Source organism: Tamandua tetradactyla, chromosome 6 (assembly GCF_023851605.1).
Source record: "Tamandua tetradactyla isolate mTamTet1 chromosome 6, mTamTet1.pri, whole genome shotgun sequence".
NCBI classification, from domain to species: domain Eukaryota; kingdom Metazoa; phylum Chordata; class Mammalia; order Pilosa; family Myrmecophagidae; genus Tamandua; species Tamandua tetradactyla.
The window spans coordinates 111,192,593-111,210,730 of NC_135332.1; the positions used below are offsets into that span (position 1 = coordinate 111,192,593).

Below are 18,138 nucleotides of genomic sequence, written 5' to 3' on the forward strand. Positions count from 1 at the left end.
TTCTTGAACCAAGGTATCTTTCTCTGGATGCCTTTGATTGGACATTTCAATAGACTTGTTTTAACTGGGACATTTTCTTGGCCTTAGAACTGTAAACTAGCAACTTATTAAATTCCCCTTTTTAAAAGCCATTCCATTTCTGGTATATTCGGCACTAGCACACTAGAACAGTATACTTAGGTTGTTTCTACCTGTTGGCTACTGCAAATAGTGCATCTCTGAACATTGGTATCTGTTTGAGTCCCTGCTTCATTCTTTTGGGTATATACCTAGAAATGGAATTGCTGGGTCATATGTCTATGTTAAACTTTTGAGGAAACACCAAACTGTTTTCTACAGTGGCTATTCCATTTTTTAATTCCCACCAGCAATGCACAAGAGTTCCAATTTCTCCTCGTCCTTACCAACACTAATTTTCTGGTTTTGTTAAAAAAAAAATTATAGCCATCCTAGTGGGTTTTATGAAGTGGTATCTCATGGTTTTGAATTGCACTTCTTTAATGGCTAATGATATTGAGTATATTTTTACATGCTTATTGGCCATTTGTATAATCTTTGGGAAAATGTCTGTTCAAGTACATTGCATGTTTTTAAATTGGGTTGTTCATCTTTATGTTGAGTTATAGGAGTTCTTCATATACTCTGGACATTAGAATCTTATGAGATATAGGACTTGCAACTATTTATCCTAGTGTGTAAGTTGTCTTTTCACCTTCTTGATAATATCCTTCGCGAAAGTTTTTAATTTTGATGAAGATTTATCTATTTTTTTTTTACTTGTGCTTTTGGTGTTATACCTAAGAAATCATTGCCAAATCCAAGATCATGAAATCTTTACTTTGTTTTTATTCCAAGAGTTGTATCATTTTAGCTCTTATATTTATGTGAGTTCATTCTGAGTTTGACTTTTGTGTGCGAGATAGGGATCCAATTTCATTCTTTTGCACATGGATATCTGGTTTTACCACAACTATTTGTTGAAAAGACTATTTTTACCCCTATTGAATAGACTTGGCACCCTGATAGAAAAAAACAATGGGCCATAGAGGAGTGGATTTATTCTGGACTCTCAGTTATATTCCTTATGGCAGTACTATACTGTTTTGATTAATGTATATTTGTGGTAATATAAAAAAAAACAATCCTTTTAATGTGCTCTTGGTTTTGGTTTGGTAGTATTTTGTTGAGGATTTTTGCATCTGTATTTATAAGGGAGATTGGTCTGTAATTTTCTTGTGATATCCTTATCTCATTTTGGAATTAAGGTGATGCTGGCCTCATAGAATGTGTTATGAAGAATCTCTGCTCTTCAGTGTTTTAGAAGGGTTTGAGCAACCGTATTTTTAATTCTTTGTTGAATGTTTGGTAGAATTTATCAGTAAAGTCATCTGGTCCTGGAGTTTTGTTTGATGGGGGATTTTGATTAATGATTCAATCTCTTTACTTGTTGTAGGTCTGTTGAGATTTTCTATTTCTTCTTGAGTCTCTTTAGGTAATTTGTGTTTCTAGGATTTGTCCATTTAATCTAGGTTATATAATCTGTTGGAGTACAATTGTTTATAATATCCTCTTATGATCCTTTTTAAAAAAATTTTTGTGGTTGTTAGTAATAACCCTCCTTTCATTTCTAATTTTAGTTACCAGAATCTTCTTTCTTTTTTTCTTTGTCATTCTGGATGAAGGCTTGTCAATTTTATCAATATAAAATATTTTATAAATTTCATTTTTTATAAAATATTTTATATTTCTTTATTTCATTTTATATTTCTTTATTTCATCTTCTCTGCTATAGTCTGTATCATTTTCCTTCCTTCTATTCACTATGAATTTAGTTTGTTCCTTTTTTTTTCTAGTTCCTCCAGGTATGAGTTTAGGTTATTTGTTTGAGATCAGTAATGTAAATATTTAGAGCTAAAATATTCCATTTGAGCTCTCCCTTTGCGGCATCCCCTAATTTTGGTATATTGTGTTGTTTTCATTCATGCTATTTTCTAATTTCACTGTGACTTCTTCTTTGACCCATTTGTTGTTTAAGAGTGTATTGTTTGTCACATATTTGTGAATTTTCCAGTTCTACATTTGTTCAGACTTCTAGAGTCATTCCAATGTGGCCAGGAAGATATGATATATAATTTTAATTCTTTAAACTTGAGACTTGTTTTGTGACCTAATATATGGTCTATCATAGAGAATAATCTCTGTGTACTTGAAAGAATATTTATTCTGCTGTTGCTTAGTGAAGTTTTCTGTATGTGTGAGTTAGGTATAGTTGATTTATGGTATTCTTTAAATCTTCTATTTCCTTATTGATCTTCTGTCTAGATGTTTTATCCATTATTGAAAGTAGTATATAGAAGTTTCCTATTATTAATGTACAACCATCTCTTTCTTCCTTCATATAGTTGGGCCTCTGTTGCTAGGTACATAAATGTTTATAATTGTTACAGCCACTTGATATATTGACCCTTTTGTCAATATGTAATGTACTTTGTCCCCTGTAACAGTTTTGGACTTAGTCTATTTTACTTGATGTTGGTATAGCTACCCCAGCTTTCTTTTGGTTACTGTTTGCATGGAATATTTTTCCATCCTTTCACTTTCAACCTACTTGTGATTTTGCATTTAAGTGAGTCTCTTATAAACAGCATATAGTTAGGTCATACTTTTTTTTAATCCATTTTCGTCATTCTCTGCCTTTTGTGGGAGAGTTTAATCCATATACATTTATTACAGTAATACAGGCCTCTCTTCTGCCATATTGCTATTTGTTTTTTTGTAAGTCTTGCACATTTTTTGTTCTCTAATTCTTCTGCTGCTGCCTACTTTTCTATCTAATTCATCTTTTTAGGTGAACCATTTAAAGTTCCTTTTATTCTTCTGTGAATATTTTTATATATTTTCTTTGTGGTTACCATGGGACTGAAGTTTAACATCATAAATTTGTAACAATCTTATCTGAATTGATACCAACTTAACTTAAATAGCATACACAAACTGTTCCTATACTCCTTCATCTCCTCACCTTTAAATTGTTCTTGTCACAAATTACATCTTTATACTTTGTTCTTGTTCCAAACCATAGATTTATCATTACTCTTCATTCATTTGCATTTTAGATCCTGTAAGAAGTAAAAAATTGAGTTACAAACCAAATCATAGTACTGTCATTTACATTTACTAATGTAGTTGTCTTTACCTGAGGTCTTTATTTCATTGAGGAGCTTTGATCTATTATCTAGGGTCTTTTCTTTCGATATGAATAACTCCATTTAGCCTTACTTGTAATGCAGATATAGTGGTGATAAACTTCCTCAGCTTTTGTTTATCCTGGAATTATCTCATTTTTGAAAGACTAACTTTTGCCCAGTATAAAATTCTTTGTTGGCAATTATTTCCTTTTAGTGTTTGAAAATGTCATCCCACTGCTTTCTTGTCTCCATGATTTCTGGTTTATAAGAAATAAGAATTTGACACTTAATTTTATTGAGGCTCCCTTTTACATGACACATTGCTTCTCTCTTGCAGCTTTCAGGATTCTTTGTCTTTGGCATTTGACAATTTTATTATAACGTGTTTGGTTAGGGATCTCTCTGAGTTAATACTATTTGAAATTCATTGAGCTTTTTGGATGAATCCATATCTTTTTTAAATTTGGGAATTTTTCAGCCATTTTTTCTTTGACTATCCTCTCTGCCTTTCTCTTTTTTCCTTCTGGCATTCCCATAATGCATGTATTTTTATGCTTGATGGCATCACACTGGTCTTTTAGGCTTTGTTCACTTTTTTCATTCTTTCTCTTTGCTCCTCAAAATATTCAGACTGAATATTTTCATTTTCTTATATTCAGGTTCACTTATTCTTTCTTCTGCCAGCTACAATATGCCATTGAGTCCCTCTAGGGAATTTCTGATTTTAGTCATTGCGGTTTTCAAATGCAGTACTTCTATTTGGTTTCTTTTTATAAAGTCTACTTCTTTATTGAAATTATCATTCTGTTCACATATCATTTTTCTAATATCCTTTAGTTCTCCCTCCATGTTTCCTTTTACTCTCTCAGCATATTTAAAACAATTTTTAAGACTTTTCCTGGTATGTCTAAAGTTTGGTATCCTTCACTGATGGTTTCTGATGTATTATCTTAGTTTTTTGGGCAGGTCATCATTTCTTGTTTGTGTGCCTTGTAATCTTATATTGCACATTGTACATTTTAATATCTTAATGTGTTAACTCCAGAATTTAGTTCCCGAGGTGTTTATCCCTTAATTTTGTATCCAGTTAGTGATATGACAGAGATTTCCTTGAATGCCAGGAGCTAAACAAACAAACAAATAAACAGTGTTTTCACAGTTTTGCACATTGGGTTTGTACTGGCTGGTGGTCTCCTTCAGAGTTTAGCCCTTCCAACAGCCTGAAGGGAAAGCACAGGGCCATTTCCAGTCCTTTCAGAGCATATCTTGTATTAAATATGCATTTATGGCCTTAGGAAGTCCCCTGTTAACAGGAATACAAATGCCCCTTCTTTTCCCTATGAATGGTCTTCCCTCCTAGTCTTGGGTCCTTTACTGCCTGTCTTAAAGCTGATAATCCTTCACCCCAGGCTGCCTGCAAGCTACTTTTGCATGCTTGGCAAGTTCTGGGACAGTAAACCAGAGGCTGATATCCTGGTTCAGTTCTTTAGGCTACCACACATAGTTTGGTAGACGTATATGCACCCTGGAATGCATTAAAAAAAAAAAAGAAAGCATGTATTTAAATTTTTTCTTAATGTTAAAAAACAGTACAATTGTTTGCTCTGTAATTCAGGGAAACATTATTTTAAGTTTTATCATCAGCTGCAATATTTGAATATAGTTATGCTTATAAGGATAATATAAGGTTGTTATTGACGTGAAAGGCAGGTTAGCTCTTAACAAGCATCACCATTTTTTTTTCCCCACAGTGATACTGTCTGCCAGTGAAGGCCTCTTGAATTCCCCATTTAATGTAAACTATATGATCTAATAACATCCGGGTAGTGCCTACTATGGTTTTTAGTCTGAGTCAGACAGCTCTGAGCATAACTGATGAATAGTTAAACTATTCATTGTTTTGGGTTTAAATCTCAGCTCAGGCAAATAATTTAAGACTCTAATCCTCCTCCAAGGTACTGCTTTATCTGCATCATGTATTATCTTATTTCTTTGGGCAGGCCATCATTTCTTGTTTGTGTGCCTTGTAATCTTATATTGCACATTGCAGGCTTTAATACCTTAATGTGTTAACTCCAGAATTTAGTCCCTGAGGTGTTTATTCCTTAATTTTGTATCCATTTAGTGATATAACAGAGATTTCCTTGAATGCCAGGAGCTAAACAAACAAACAAACAAACAAACAGTGTTCTCACAGTTTTGCAGATTGTGAAATTTTCACTGTTAGTTAATTCTAAATATTTTCCAATTTCAATTTTGGCTTCTTTTAAAACTATAGATTATTTAGAATTGTGCTTCTTAATTCTCAAATTATTGCGGTATATCTTCTTTTTTCTAGTTTAATCAAATTTTAACCCATTGAAGTCTGAGATTTTATGATGTATGTGTGCTTGAAAATAATGTGTATTCTGCAGTTGTTGAGTTCAATGTTCTATGTATGTTTATTAGGTATATTTTATTAATTGTGCTGTTCCTACCTTCTATATTCTCACTTCTTTTCCTTTGGCCTTCTTATTTACCACATTTCCTGAGAGATATGGGCTAACATCTCCCATTCGGATTGTATGTCTTTCAATTTCTCCTGTAGTTCTATTTTTTACTTCTAACTATTCTTGCTTTATGTATTTGAAGCTATATTTTAGGTGCATGTTATTTAAAACAGTTACATTTTCCTGGAGAATTGAAGCTTTTATTATTATGAAATTTAAAAATTGGAAATGCCTTTTTTTCATTGAAGTCTATTTTGTTTGACATTAATTTACTTCAACTACCTTTCTGATGGTAACTGACTGGCATATAACTACATATTTTCCAATTCTTTTACCTTTAACTTTGTATATCCTTAAATTTTACACGTCTTGCTTAGAAAGAGCATATTTGATTTTTTTCTAAATCCTGTCTGGTAAACTATGCTTATCTGCAGTAAGCACAACATTTACATTTATTACAATTATTGATAGATTAGGATTTTATTACAATTATTGATAGATTAGGATTTTCTCTCTTTTTGTGCTTTCTATTGGTCTTATCTCTCATGTATCTTTTTAAAAATATAAACTTTATTTTGAAATGAGTTTAAGAATACAAAAAGTTGCAAAGATGGTACAGAGAGTACCCAGTTTCCCCTATTATTTCCCCTATTTGCTACCACTCATGAACCAAATATTGATACCTTATTCATACCTTATTCAGATTTCCTTAGTTATTATCTCATATCTTTTTTTTTCCAGGATTCCATCCAAGATATCATATTATCTCTAGTTGTTAATGCCTCTGTTCATTCTTCTTGACTGTGACAATTTCTCAGGCTTTCCTTGTTTTTTGCTGACCTGGACAATTTTGAGGAGTAATGGTCAGGTATTTATTTATTAGAATGTCCCTGAACTGGTATTTTTCTTATGATACGAGTGGAGTTATGGGTATTTGGGTGGAAGAACACAGAATAAAAGTGCCATGCTCATCACATCATATCAAGGTACATACTATCAACAAGATTTACTGCTGGGGATATTTAACTTTTCTTCTTTTGATATTTTCTCAAATTTCCCATTCTACTAGTTTAAGGGATATATATAATTTCTATTAATTTAGCAGATATCCTAAGGCTACAGCATTTTTTTATTTTAATATTTTCCAAAAAACGTTAAACTTCATAAGCTATTATTTATACAAATTTGTTATATTAACCAATACCTTTATCACTTCCAAGGAACTTGATTCTTTTTTGTATCTTAAAATTTCCATCTAAGATCATTTTTTGTTTTTTGCCTATTGTACATTCTTTAAATTACTATGTAAGAGGGTCTGTTGGTAAACCATTTCTTTTAAAACGGTTTTATTTTTCTCTCATTCTTGAAGGATACATTTGGTGGGTATAGAGTTCTAGGTTGGAAGTTCTTTTTCCTCAGCACATTATTAGAATTATTTTGTTTCCTGGTTCCTCTGGGTGCTAATTAAGAAGTCAGTGTTAAGCATTAAATGCACTTGTTGTCAACATATTTTTCCTCTCTGGCTGTCTTTAAGATATTCTCCTTGTCTTTCATGCTTCAGATTTTCACTGTGCTCGTGTTTGTGTGGACTTGAGATTCATTTGGCATCTTGAATCTGTAGGTTGGTCTCCTCAATCTACTGTAGAAAGTTCTTTAGCCTTTACCCTTTCAAATACTACCTCTGCACTACCTTCCTTCTTTTTCCCTTCTGTAACTCCACCTATATATGCATTAGTCCAGCCTTGTTACCCTCCATGTCTCTTTGTTCCCTGAACCTTGTTCTGTACAATTTCTTCAGATATATCCTGAATTCATTCTCTTTAGCTTTGTCTACTGTGCTGTTAAATCCATCCACTGAACTTTTACTTTCGATTTCATTATTTCATTTTTATATATTTCAATTATTTTTCATTTCTAAAAGATTTTTTTTAACTCCCTGGTCATTCTTTATAGATTCTTTTACCTTATCTTATTACCAAGCTTGCATTTGATTTCTTTGAGCATATTAAACACAGTCATTTTATAGTCAGATAATTTCAGTTTTCAGTAGTTCTTGCATGTCTTTTCTGCTGTTTCTTTTCAAATACATGCCTTTTATTGTAGTTCATTAGTCTTGACTATCAGCTGTCAATTCCAGCTGCCCTGGAATTTTGTGTGGGAAGTCTTTGAGTCTCAAATGTAGGTGGGTTCTTTCTGAGAGGGTGTCTATTTGCTTCTGCCAAATGCTTGGGAAGTATTATTGACATGGGATTAATCAGAATTAAATTCTTAGATAGAGGCTAACTAGATAAGCTGAAATTGGGTTTAAACCTTTATAAGGGCTAACTTGTAGTTCCAAATATCCAGTGTCAATTTCTGGCCTCTCCACTCTAGCCAAAATTTGAAATAATCAACTTTCCTTATAGTCTACTGAAGCTAGTATGGGGGGTTATTTCTAACTTACTTTTATGCTGAAGGTATAACTCTTTGGAATCCTGGTATTCTGATTAGGGGCGGGCAATGGGTGCAATCTGCTATTGGACTCCCCACCGTGGGTTCACCTTTGGCTTTATTCTCAGACTCCACCCCAAAATGTCTGACTCATTTGGTTTGACAAATACTCTCAGGATAACAGTGTATACTTATCTTTCTAAATTCCTGCCTTCATTCAATGCCTGGCCTAATATTTCCTTATTTTCTTGTCTGTTTTTAATTTACCCAGAAGTTTTCATTATTTCCTGAAGTCTAGATACCTAGTCTGTCATATTCCTAGAAATGGAGGTATATACAACTTGTCTAAGCCTAAATCTCCTCACTTAAAAATGGGGGTAATAGTATCTACCTCAGTATTTGAGGAATATGTGGCTCCTTAGTGTTAAGCTCTTATCTCTGTGTCTTGCCCCTTAATTAATAAAGTGGCATGCTCAGAGCCTGATTATAAGTTGCTCTGTCTTGCAATATTCTTATATGGTAGCAGTAATGCCAGGGGGTGAGGATGGGAAGAAGCTGAGGTCTTAGTAAGCTGTGCACTTATTATATTAAAAAATATAGCTTTTTTAAAATAACATTTTGAAGGAGAACCAAGTGATTAAATATCACTAGTAGCTTAGATCTTAAGTGAGGACACGAAGTTTTTTGAAATCCTCTATTTGTATGTCTTGAGAAAAAAAGGATTTGAAAACATCTCCATCTCTTACTTAAACAAGACTGTAAAGGCATATAAAATGCATGATTTCTCTTACAGCAAACTAGGCTATGCCCTAATTTTTCCCATCTCCTATTGCTACAGAGAGTCAAATTGCATGAGAAGATATTTTTAAAATCCCGAGACATGTTCATTCTAAGTGGTTGCCCTTTTCATTAAAACAATTTCCACTCCCCCCTCTCCCCCCAAGTAGCCCTTGCTCAGAATCAGCTCTCTCTCTGGTGGTGAACTGTTGGAATCTCTCCAGGACACTTCTTTAGCAGGTGCATCGTGATGTTCTTCACAGCCAGCATGGTCTCTGTACAGGTGGGACTGATGAGTGCCTCTGGGAGTAAAAATCCAAAGTGCCCAGTGTCCCGTAGTTCAAAAGCAAATGCATAGTGTATTCCATTTTTGTAGGCCCAATCCATTGAGCTACCAGAGCTCACATCTAAAAGTGAAAAACAAATAGCTTCATTAAACAGTTGATATAATTTTCAAAATGTGCATATAAAACTTGTTTGCTGAGATATACCAAATCCTTCCAACTAAATATTTTAATAAGAATTATTTAACAGTATCCTTAGCATCAGGCTCATGGAACTTGTAACTCATCCCTGCTATCATCTTAGAGGATCTAGACCAAGTGTTAAAGACTTTCCACCATGATGGCCTCAAAATTATTCAGCCTTAATTCCAGTAGCATTCATCTCCACCCTGACTTTATTAACCCATACACAAACCCACACTGTGGAGTTTAATACTTTTTTATAACTCAGTTCTTTTCCACTTCCAAAGTCTAGATTATTAAAACTCCAGTCATAAAAATCTGCTCTTTTCTTCCACTCCCGTTATTTTTTCCATTCCTACTGAACTTGTTCTTTGCCTTTACTCAGATTTCAAGTTGGCAGACTCCTCCCAGCCTTCTTGTAGTTTCAATTGACTCTCCACCTGGCCACGGCCACTTCAATGGTTTCCTCACAAGAACCTCAGAATGTCCCTTCCCCATCCTTTTTCTGCCTTGGTTTTGTTAATTCTTAATCCCTCAATCTCCAGTTTCTCTGCTTTCATTCCTGGTCTGTGGGAACCAGAGAATGTCTTAGCTGAACAGATTTCCTATAAGTCCTGCTATCTAATCACTGAAGTCCTTATCTGCTCCCAATGCTGCTCTATGCTCCTTTTCATAGAACTTTACTTACTAAACCTTTCCCTTTCTCCTCAAGTCCTGCCCCTCACTTCATACTGAGATGATTTACCTCACCACCTTTTTGACTGACATGATAGCCATCCAAATTTTCTCCTAGCTCTGAGGAAGCTTGACATGTCATCTCTTGGTCCCATTCACTATTATTGTTTTATCTGATAGTGAGAAAGTCCCTTCTTCAGAACTTTGGCTCATTAATTAAACACTCTCTCTTGCATCTCCAGTGACCACAATGCTCAAGCACCCTTTCCTAAAAAAAATCCTTGCCTCTATATACCCTTGGTTACCATCCTCTTTTTTCTTCTTACTTTTGCTTCAGAGCTCAGAAAAGAATCTGTATATTGCTTCTACATCCTCAACCACTTTCTATCTGGTTCTTGTCTCTATCTTTGAAAACCTGTTCTTGCAGGTCACCAATGACCGCAGGCCTAATCTTTTCTGTTTCTTTCCCCTCACTTCTCACTTTCAGCCTCTCAATAGCATTTAACAAAGCTGACAATCCCTTCTGGAAACCCTTTCCCCATGGCTCCTCTGACCTCACACTCTCCAGTTTTTTTAGCACAGAGATTCAAAGCACAATCCCTGGATTCCCATTGCCAGCTTGTGTTCTATCTGGATTCGACCTTCTACTGTGTGACTTCTCTGTGTCTCAGTCTGCTCTTTTAAAACAGGAGATAATGATAATACCTACCTCATAGTATTGTTATAAGGATCAAATGAAATAATACTTGAAAGTGCTCGGGATATATTAGCTGTTATTATTTTGCATCTCTATACCTCAAAGTGCCTACTATGTGGTTTTAGTATAATAGGCTCTTAATTATTACTGAATGAATAAATGTTTCATAGAAGAATCTCTGTATATGTTTTTTTCCTGAAATCTATATGATCCAGTCTGACATAAAACTTAAATTAAAAAAAAAATTCCATACCATCCTCATTTATTCAATGTTGCTTTTTATGCTATTTTTTCCAGGACAAGTTAGAGGTGCAATCATGTTGTGGAAGGAGCAATGTAATGACTCTTCTGTTGCTTAGACTCCCTTTATTCTGATTAAGAACCAAAGATAGGGTTGCTCTGCATTAGGGTACCCTGGAACAGCAAACAGTAGTCATGGTAGCCAAAGCTAGAGGCAGTATGTGACTACAGATATATCATGGTCATGTGACAGCCTTATTTCTATGGCAACAGATCTTTCTCAGTAAATATAATGTTATGACTGTGCCTCAATGCCAACCTAAAAAGGTGAATTGTAAAATTTTTTAAAAAGTAATGTTTTAAAATTGTTACTATATGTTATGTTGGTGTGGTAGGTTAAATTATGTACTCAGATAAACATGTTCTTTATCTTAATCCTTCCCTGTGGGTATGAATCCGTTGTAAATAGGAACTTTTAAAGATGTTATTATAATTAAGGTGTGGCCACCTGAAAAGGCTGGGGTTTTACTCTGGATTACTGGAGCCCTTTATGAGCAGAAGTCTCATAACTATCAATTTTTTTCGTGTGCTGCCACTGCATCCATCTTCCTTTGGCTAAGTCATTTGCTTTAACATTGACCTTTGGTCTAGTTAATAGGTAACTTTCCAGCTTTGAACTTGCATGTCCAGAAACCAAACTTGCATCTACGACCACCACCCATACACCTCACTCGACCCATAGCTGGCCACATATGATAAGCTGACCATGTGAAAAAGCTTCACATTTTACATGAGTTTGCTTTAAATTAACCAATCTTTAACTACTTCTACTAACCTCCACCCTTGGCCCACAATAAAGGCACAAGCCCACTAGTCCCTCTCACACTGCTTGTGTGCTCCCCATCTGTTGGTTGAGCCCCTGAGCCAATCATACGTCTTATCAACCCCTAATACACTCCTCTCTCTTGGAACCTGTGCGTAACAAACTACCTTTTCTCATGCATTAAGGTTTCAGTTTCCCATTGTGTCACACCTGACCTCCACCCAGACTCAAATTTAAAATCCAGCTTAACTAATTTCACACATTTGAAACAAGAAGAAATTCAATAACAGCAAGAAAAAGCCATGGAAAGAGCAAAAAGCTAAAAGTCAATGGAATCTGTAAGAGAAAGGAGAAGACATCAGCATGTGCATTGCCATGTGAAAAGTAATGCCAAGGATTGCCAGCAGCAGTCCCAGGACACCAGAGTCGTTGGGGAGAAGGCATATCCTTGCTGATGCTTGATTTTGGATTTCTCCTAGTCTCAAAATCATGAGCCAATAAATTCCCGTGGCTTAAGTTAATCCATTGTATGGTATGTTTTAGCAGTTGGGAAACTATGACAGTTGTATTAATTTAATTAATAATGTGGTTTTTCACAATAAACACATTTTCTCTTTTAAAGTAGTTCTATTGAAAAATGGTTCTAAAAAAGGTCAACATTATACTAGTGATTATGGAGTTTTGAAAAAAACTAGTGATACCTAGGACATTCTCATTATTAGGATATATTTATTTGACAAGTACTTATTAACTGACAAACGAAGCTTTTCTTCTGAAGGCCAAAAAGTGGTGAGACATTGGGAATATACTGATTGGTAGGTAAAGGTATAAAGGTGAAACTTGATACCACAATGAAAAGCATAGTGAGATGTTACTACCTGACATCCACATGCATATTTTCCTTAATATGCATATATTGGCATTCATAAGTATATGATTTTTGACTAGAATTTCCAAGTAATATAGTCAATGAACTTTACAGTATGAAAGGGTATTAGCAATAGCAATTTCCCATTTTACAGTTATAGAAACTGATGTCCAGAATTAATAAATGTCTCAGCCACCTGGTTAGTGACAAAATTAGGACTAAAATCCACTAGCCTGATTCTTCATCCAAGCTCTTTCCACAGATCCAGTTGATCTTTATTTCATATAAAAGAAGAAGTGCCTTTTACTTACCTATTAAGGGAAAATTCAGCAGAAGGTGCTATGTTAGAAATAGAATTTCATAACAAGAATGGTAGAGGAAAAGAATAAAAGGGAAGCTCTTCTGGGGCTTAAAAATTCACTTCATTATCTTCTCAAGGCCAATTTCCACCCTTATCATAGTTAAAATTGCTTAAGAAGCCCATTTGGTATTTTCTATAGTCAAAGGACCTAAATTCAACTTGCTGTTATTACAGCATGCTTAGACTTGGTTTCTGTCAAGCTGTGTAAAACTCATCAGATAAAAACTTCCTTGGCTAATTTGGTAGTAAAAACATTCACTCTAAGGGGAACATACTTTCTCGGTTTTAAAGGGAAGTCATTATACAGGATATTGGTTCAAGAGATAATTCTAACACAACGAACACAGGAAACTTACATAATGTGCTGGAGGCAGGTCCATACCTATACCGTACCCCATGTACTGACTGAAGTGCATTAACAGCTTTATAGGCTGCAGATTCCTGCAAGGGAAAATGGAGAAATGTATTGAAATTCTTAGGAACACTGGCACGTTGGTTGAGCCTCACTGGCCATCAAGACAGAAAATAACAATGGGCACATTAGTGAACAGCTATTTAATGTGCAGATAATAATATATTGCTTTTACACTTCACATCACATGCTACCCTATACAACACATTATTTGTATATTTGTATTTTGGAGCACATTATTTCATTTGACTTTGATCCTCACCACAAGCCAGTGATCAGAAAATATTTCCATTTTACAGATGAGAAAAGGAAGGTTCAGGGAGGTTTACTGAGTTGCATTGCACAGAAAGGAGTGGTTGAATGGAGTACCCCTATCTTCTGACACTGAGTTAGCGTTCTGTCTACTTAGTTCAGGGACCCTTATTTCTATAAACTATAAAACATTTGCCAGGTCGGGGACCATGTCAGTCTTGCTTATAGCTATACACCCAGTACTTAGCAATGTGCCTGTATACCACAGATGCTCAATCAATGTGTCTTACATGAATGTTGAATAGGAATAGAAGTGTAAGAGTATCAAGATAATCTTATTGATTCTTTCCTTTTTTTGTAGGCTATACGGCAGGGTCACATTTCATTATTTTTCCATGCGAGTATTCCGTTATTTCAGTACCATTTGTTGAACTTTTGCTTGTTTGTTCATGTTTATTTGAGATGTGCATGGACTGGGAATCGAACCCCATGGTTCTGCATGGCAGGCGAGAATCCTACCACTGAACTACCCTTGCACTCTCCTTATTGATTCTTAAGTACATACTTTAGTGATAATTTGCAAGGTATTTCAAACACATTTGGATCAATTAAGAAACACTTGAATCACTTGAATTCAGTAAGAAGGTTTTCCCTTATGCTTGGCAGTGTGTTTATCCTTTCTGGGAATGGGAACAACAATTTCGGAATGCTCATGACATCTAAGGTTACATATGCCCCTGACAGAACTCCACAGGACTCCAAAGATACAGATGCTCTGAGGTGGAACTCTACCTCATAATGCCAAAAATCAGGACAAATACTAAGTACAATCAAAATGCTAAAAGGTGAACCTTCCAAAATGAACTATAATGATACTATCCTTTAAATGCTCTGAAAGCACTAGCTTAAACAAGAAGTTAAAAGTATTGTATGACAAGTGAGAGGAAAAGTAGTATGTTGAAACCAGTGTACAACTCTCCCATTTCAATTTGCCTATGAATAATTTAATATTAAACTGTAGTACTCTGGGCGACACGGTGCACACTGAACCCCATTTATCGCAGGGATGCACAAGACAATATTTGCAGCCAATGTCTCCCTTTGTGGACGTCTAGGGACCAGGCTACAGAACTTAGCAGACTCTTTATTATTAACCTCATTGATGATGTCATTCTGCCTGAGGAGCCAACAGAAAAGCCACTTAACATCATAATGAGGTATCTTTTATGGTGACTGTTGTAGGATTTTAACATTTTCTCCAATGGTCTCAGCAGTCTTCCTATACTTCCTATACTCAGAAGCTTGCATTCGTGAGAAGATATTTCAAATGACTAACCCCAAGGGAAAAAAATCTATTAAGAAAAGCAAACAAATAGTTTGCTATTTTAAGCAAAGCGTCTGCATTGTTTTAGTTTTCTGAGTACACTGCACTTCTTGATATGATCCTTCCACAAAAGTGGAAACATCATCAAACTTTCTAAAAATGATTCCCCATTGTGACACAACTAGAAAGCTATTAGAAAAAGCTTATTCCAGTGACTTCCCATTCTCTTTTGTTTCCTCTTTGCAATTGTCCAAAAAGGACCTGGACTCATTTACTGGTCCTCGGCTAAGTAAATATTTCCAGATTTATAGCAATTTAAAGGAAGACTTTAGAAAATGCTAGCAGAAACATGGACTTCTATATATTGATGGAATGCTTGTGAATAATTTCAATAGAATTAATTATTTCTGGTTAACAATTAGAGACTGACTAGTTTCTGAGAATTGTAATCTCGGTTTTAGCAATTTAGCTTATGCTTAACTTACTCTAGGTGTCTTAACAGTGAACCAAATCATTCTCTAAGCAGTTGACCAGTGGGGAGCTGTCCTGTGCATTGGAGGGTATTTAGCAGCATCCCTGGCTTCTACCTACTAGGCCCAAGTAGTACTTTCCCCCACTCCCATCGTGACAAATCAAAAATGTCTCCAGACATCGCCAAATGGCACCTGGTGGGCAAAGTCCACCTCGGGTGTGAGCCGCAGATCTACTCTTATGTCCCATCTACCAATCCAGGACATGAGAAAAATAGGCTTAACTCATGTTGAGAAGATAAATGTAAAACATGGAGAATATTTTTATGTAATATAAACAGACACTGTACCCAATTTAGAGACGGGTTGAACTATTACTTGTTGAAACATGTGGTACATGTTGACCATAAAATGGGTGCCAGGTTAGCAGCAGCAAAAACAAAAAAGAAAGCCTATTTGATCCCATAGAGCAGCTGAAGGATAGCACTGCAGAATATAAATACCACCTTTACCATAATACTCCCAAGAGAGAATTTGCTCAGAGGTTTGGCTTGGAATGTCAGGAACAAAGCTCCCTTTTGGACAGAATAAGCACCTATCCCCCCCCCCCCCCCCACCAGGCCCTCTTCTGACTTCCCAAATTTCCTATTTCTTCCAGGTCCTGGACATCTAAGTCAGGAATTCTTAAAACCCCAAGCTGCTGGCGGGGAATTGGGAATTCAAAGTATAGAGAGAAATGGAATATCTTTGTAAAAACATTTCATTCAAGTATAATGTACATACACTAAAGGGCACAAATTTTAAGTTTACAGCTGAACAAATTATTGCAAGTTGAACACAATCATATACCCACCATCCAGGACATGGAAAATAATATCCACAGTAACCTGGAAGCCCCCTTGCCTCTCCCAATCAACTTCACCTTTCCTCTTTCCCAAAGGGAAGTGCTATCCTGACTCCTAACATTATATATTAATTTTGCCATTATATATTAGTATAAAACTGGTTTTAAGCTTTATAGGCCTTAAGATGCTGTAGGCTCTGAAACAGACTCCTTCACAATGAGTTATGCCCTATAGTGGATAGCTTATTGGCTTTCTGAGATAAAGAGAGAGAAAAACTCTGTTTTTTTCATTTTCAACAAATTTTATGTCTGAAAAGCTATTCACTCTTAGCAGCTAACTTGTCAGATATATGCCCAGGGACCTAGTTGCATTGAGTAAATAGCACTTAGAAATTAAAACTTGCTTTTAATTAACAGGAGTCAGGCTATAATTTATGAACAATTATTTACTCAATAAAATTAATTACAGACCTGCATATGTGACTGAAGCTATAATAATATTTAAGTCCATCCTGACCTTTGCAGTATAACCCATGGTAAGACTGTTAATAGGTTTGAAATATTGCATTTGGGAGCATCAGAGCACAGTGATTAAAAGCAGTATCTCTAGACATGGGACTGAATCCTGGGTATGACACTTAGTAGTTTGTTTCCTGGATCTAATTACTTAATCTCTCTACTCTCAGTTTCTTCATCTGTGAAATGAGCATAATACTATTTACCTACCTCATAAGATTGCTATGAGGAATAAATAAATTAAAACATGTAAAATACTTATTAGAATGCATATTATTTGTGTTTTCTATTATTATTACTACCTAAAGCCCTCCAAGCATTAGAAAGAATGAAGCCTAACATATGTGTAGACTCAAATACTTACTACACAGCTGAAATTGGGGATTGTTGCATATTTGTAAGAATAGGGATACAGCAACATCTGAGCATACGCATGGAAGGAGAGGTAAGCCCTGATGTGCTTCCTGTGTTTTCGGAGGAAGTTAGCTACAGCTTTCACTTCTGGCTCAGATTCCGGGAAAGGTCCACAGTATGTGTCATCACAAGGGTGCAAAGAAGCTCCTTCATCTGCAAGATAAAAAGGAAAATGGGGTGGGGAATGGGCAGGGAAGAAGTGAGAAATACAAATCAATATTGTTTAAGTGTGATTTTTCTTCTCTAAACATATAGCCTCAGTAAGCAATTTATCTAACTTCTATTTGATTGATATCAATACTGAAAATACCAAAGTGACTCAAGCCCAATGCGCAACAGGAAGGCATCCTCGATAGAAAACAGCTGCCGATGGTTTATCTGAACCTGCATGAACCACTCTGAAATGGTGGCTTTATCTGCTGTCAATTCTTTTGCAGGAGAACTAATTAGACACCAATCCCCTAGAGCAGGCTGGGCCACCCCTTCATATTCCAGAAGACATGCACTTTCCTTCCTAACACTCACCGCACTTGTCATCAGTGTTCAGTATTTACTCATTTAACATTGAACCAATATTTACACTGTTCTAGGTGTTTGTAAGATTTTAGCAAACAACACAGAAAAAGAATTTCCTGCTCTAATAGAACCTATGATGACTGGGATTTCCCGTTAGAATAGTCCTCCATGAGGGCAGGTACTATGTTTTTGTTGCTGGCCACCCAATACCTAGAACAATAATATGGTAAGTTCAACAGATATTTGTTGAATAAGGAATGTAAGGTCAAAAGAAAAGGCTGGACATCTGTAGAGGTTTGTGGTCAGATATAAAAATTGATACAGCAAGAATAGGGACGCAGGACAGAAATAATTACGCAGAACATGCTAAACTAT

The 18,138-nt window shown here is 35.5% G+C and overlaps 1 protein-coding gene across 1 annotated transcript in view; it reads right to left on the bottom strand.

Moving 5' to 3' along the window:
- Positions 1-5,453: 5,453 nt before the first annotated feature.
- Positions 5,454-18,138, bottom strand: part of CPA6 (carboxypeptidase A6) — a 114,479-nt gene continuing 101,794 nt past the window's right edge. Inside the window, exons 8-10 of the mRNA XM_077163309.1 lie at positions 17,198-17,400; positions 13,372-13,456; positions 5,454-9,291 (exon numbers count right to left, since the gene is read on the bottom strand). Coding sequence (XP_077019424.1) covers positions 9,068-9,291; positions 13,372-13,456; positions 17,198-17,400 — 512 coding nt within the window. The 3' untranslated portion in view covers positions 5,454-9,067. The remainder of the gene's footprint in view (positions 9,292-13,371; positions 13,457-17,197; positions 17,401-18,138) is intronic.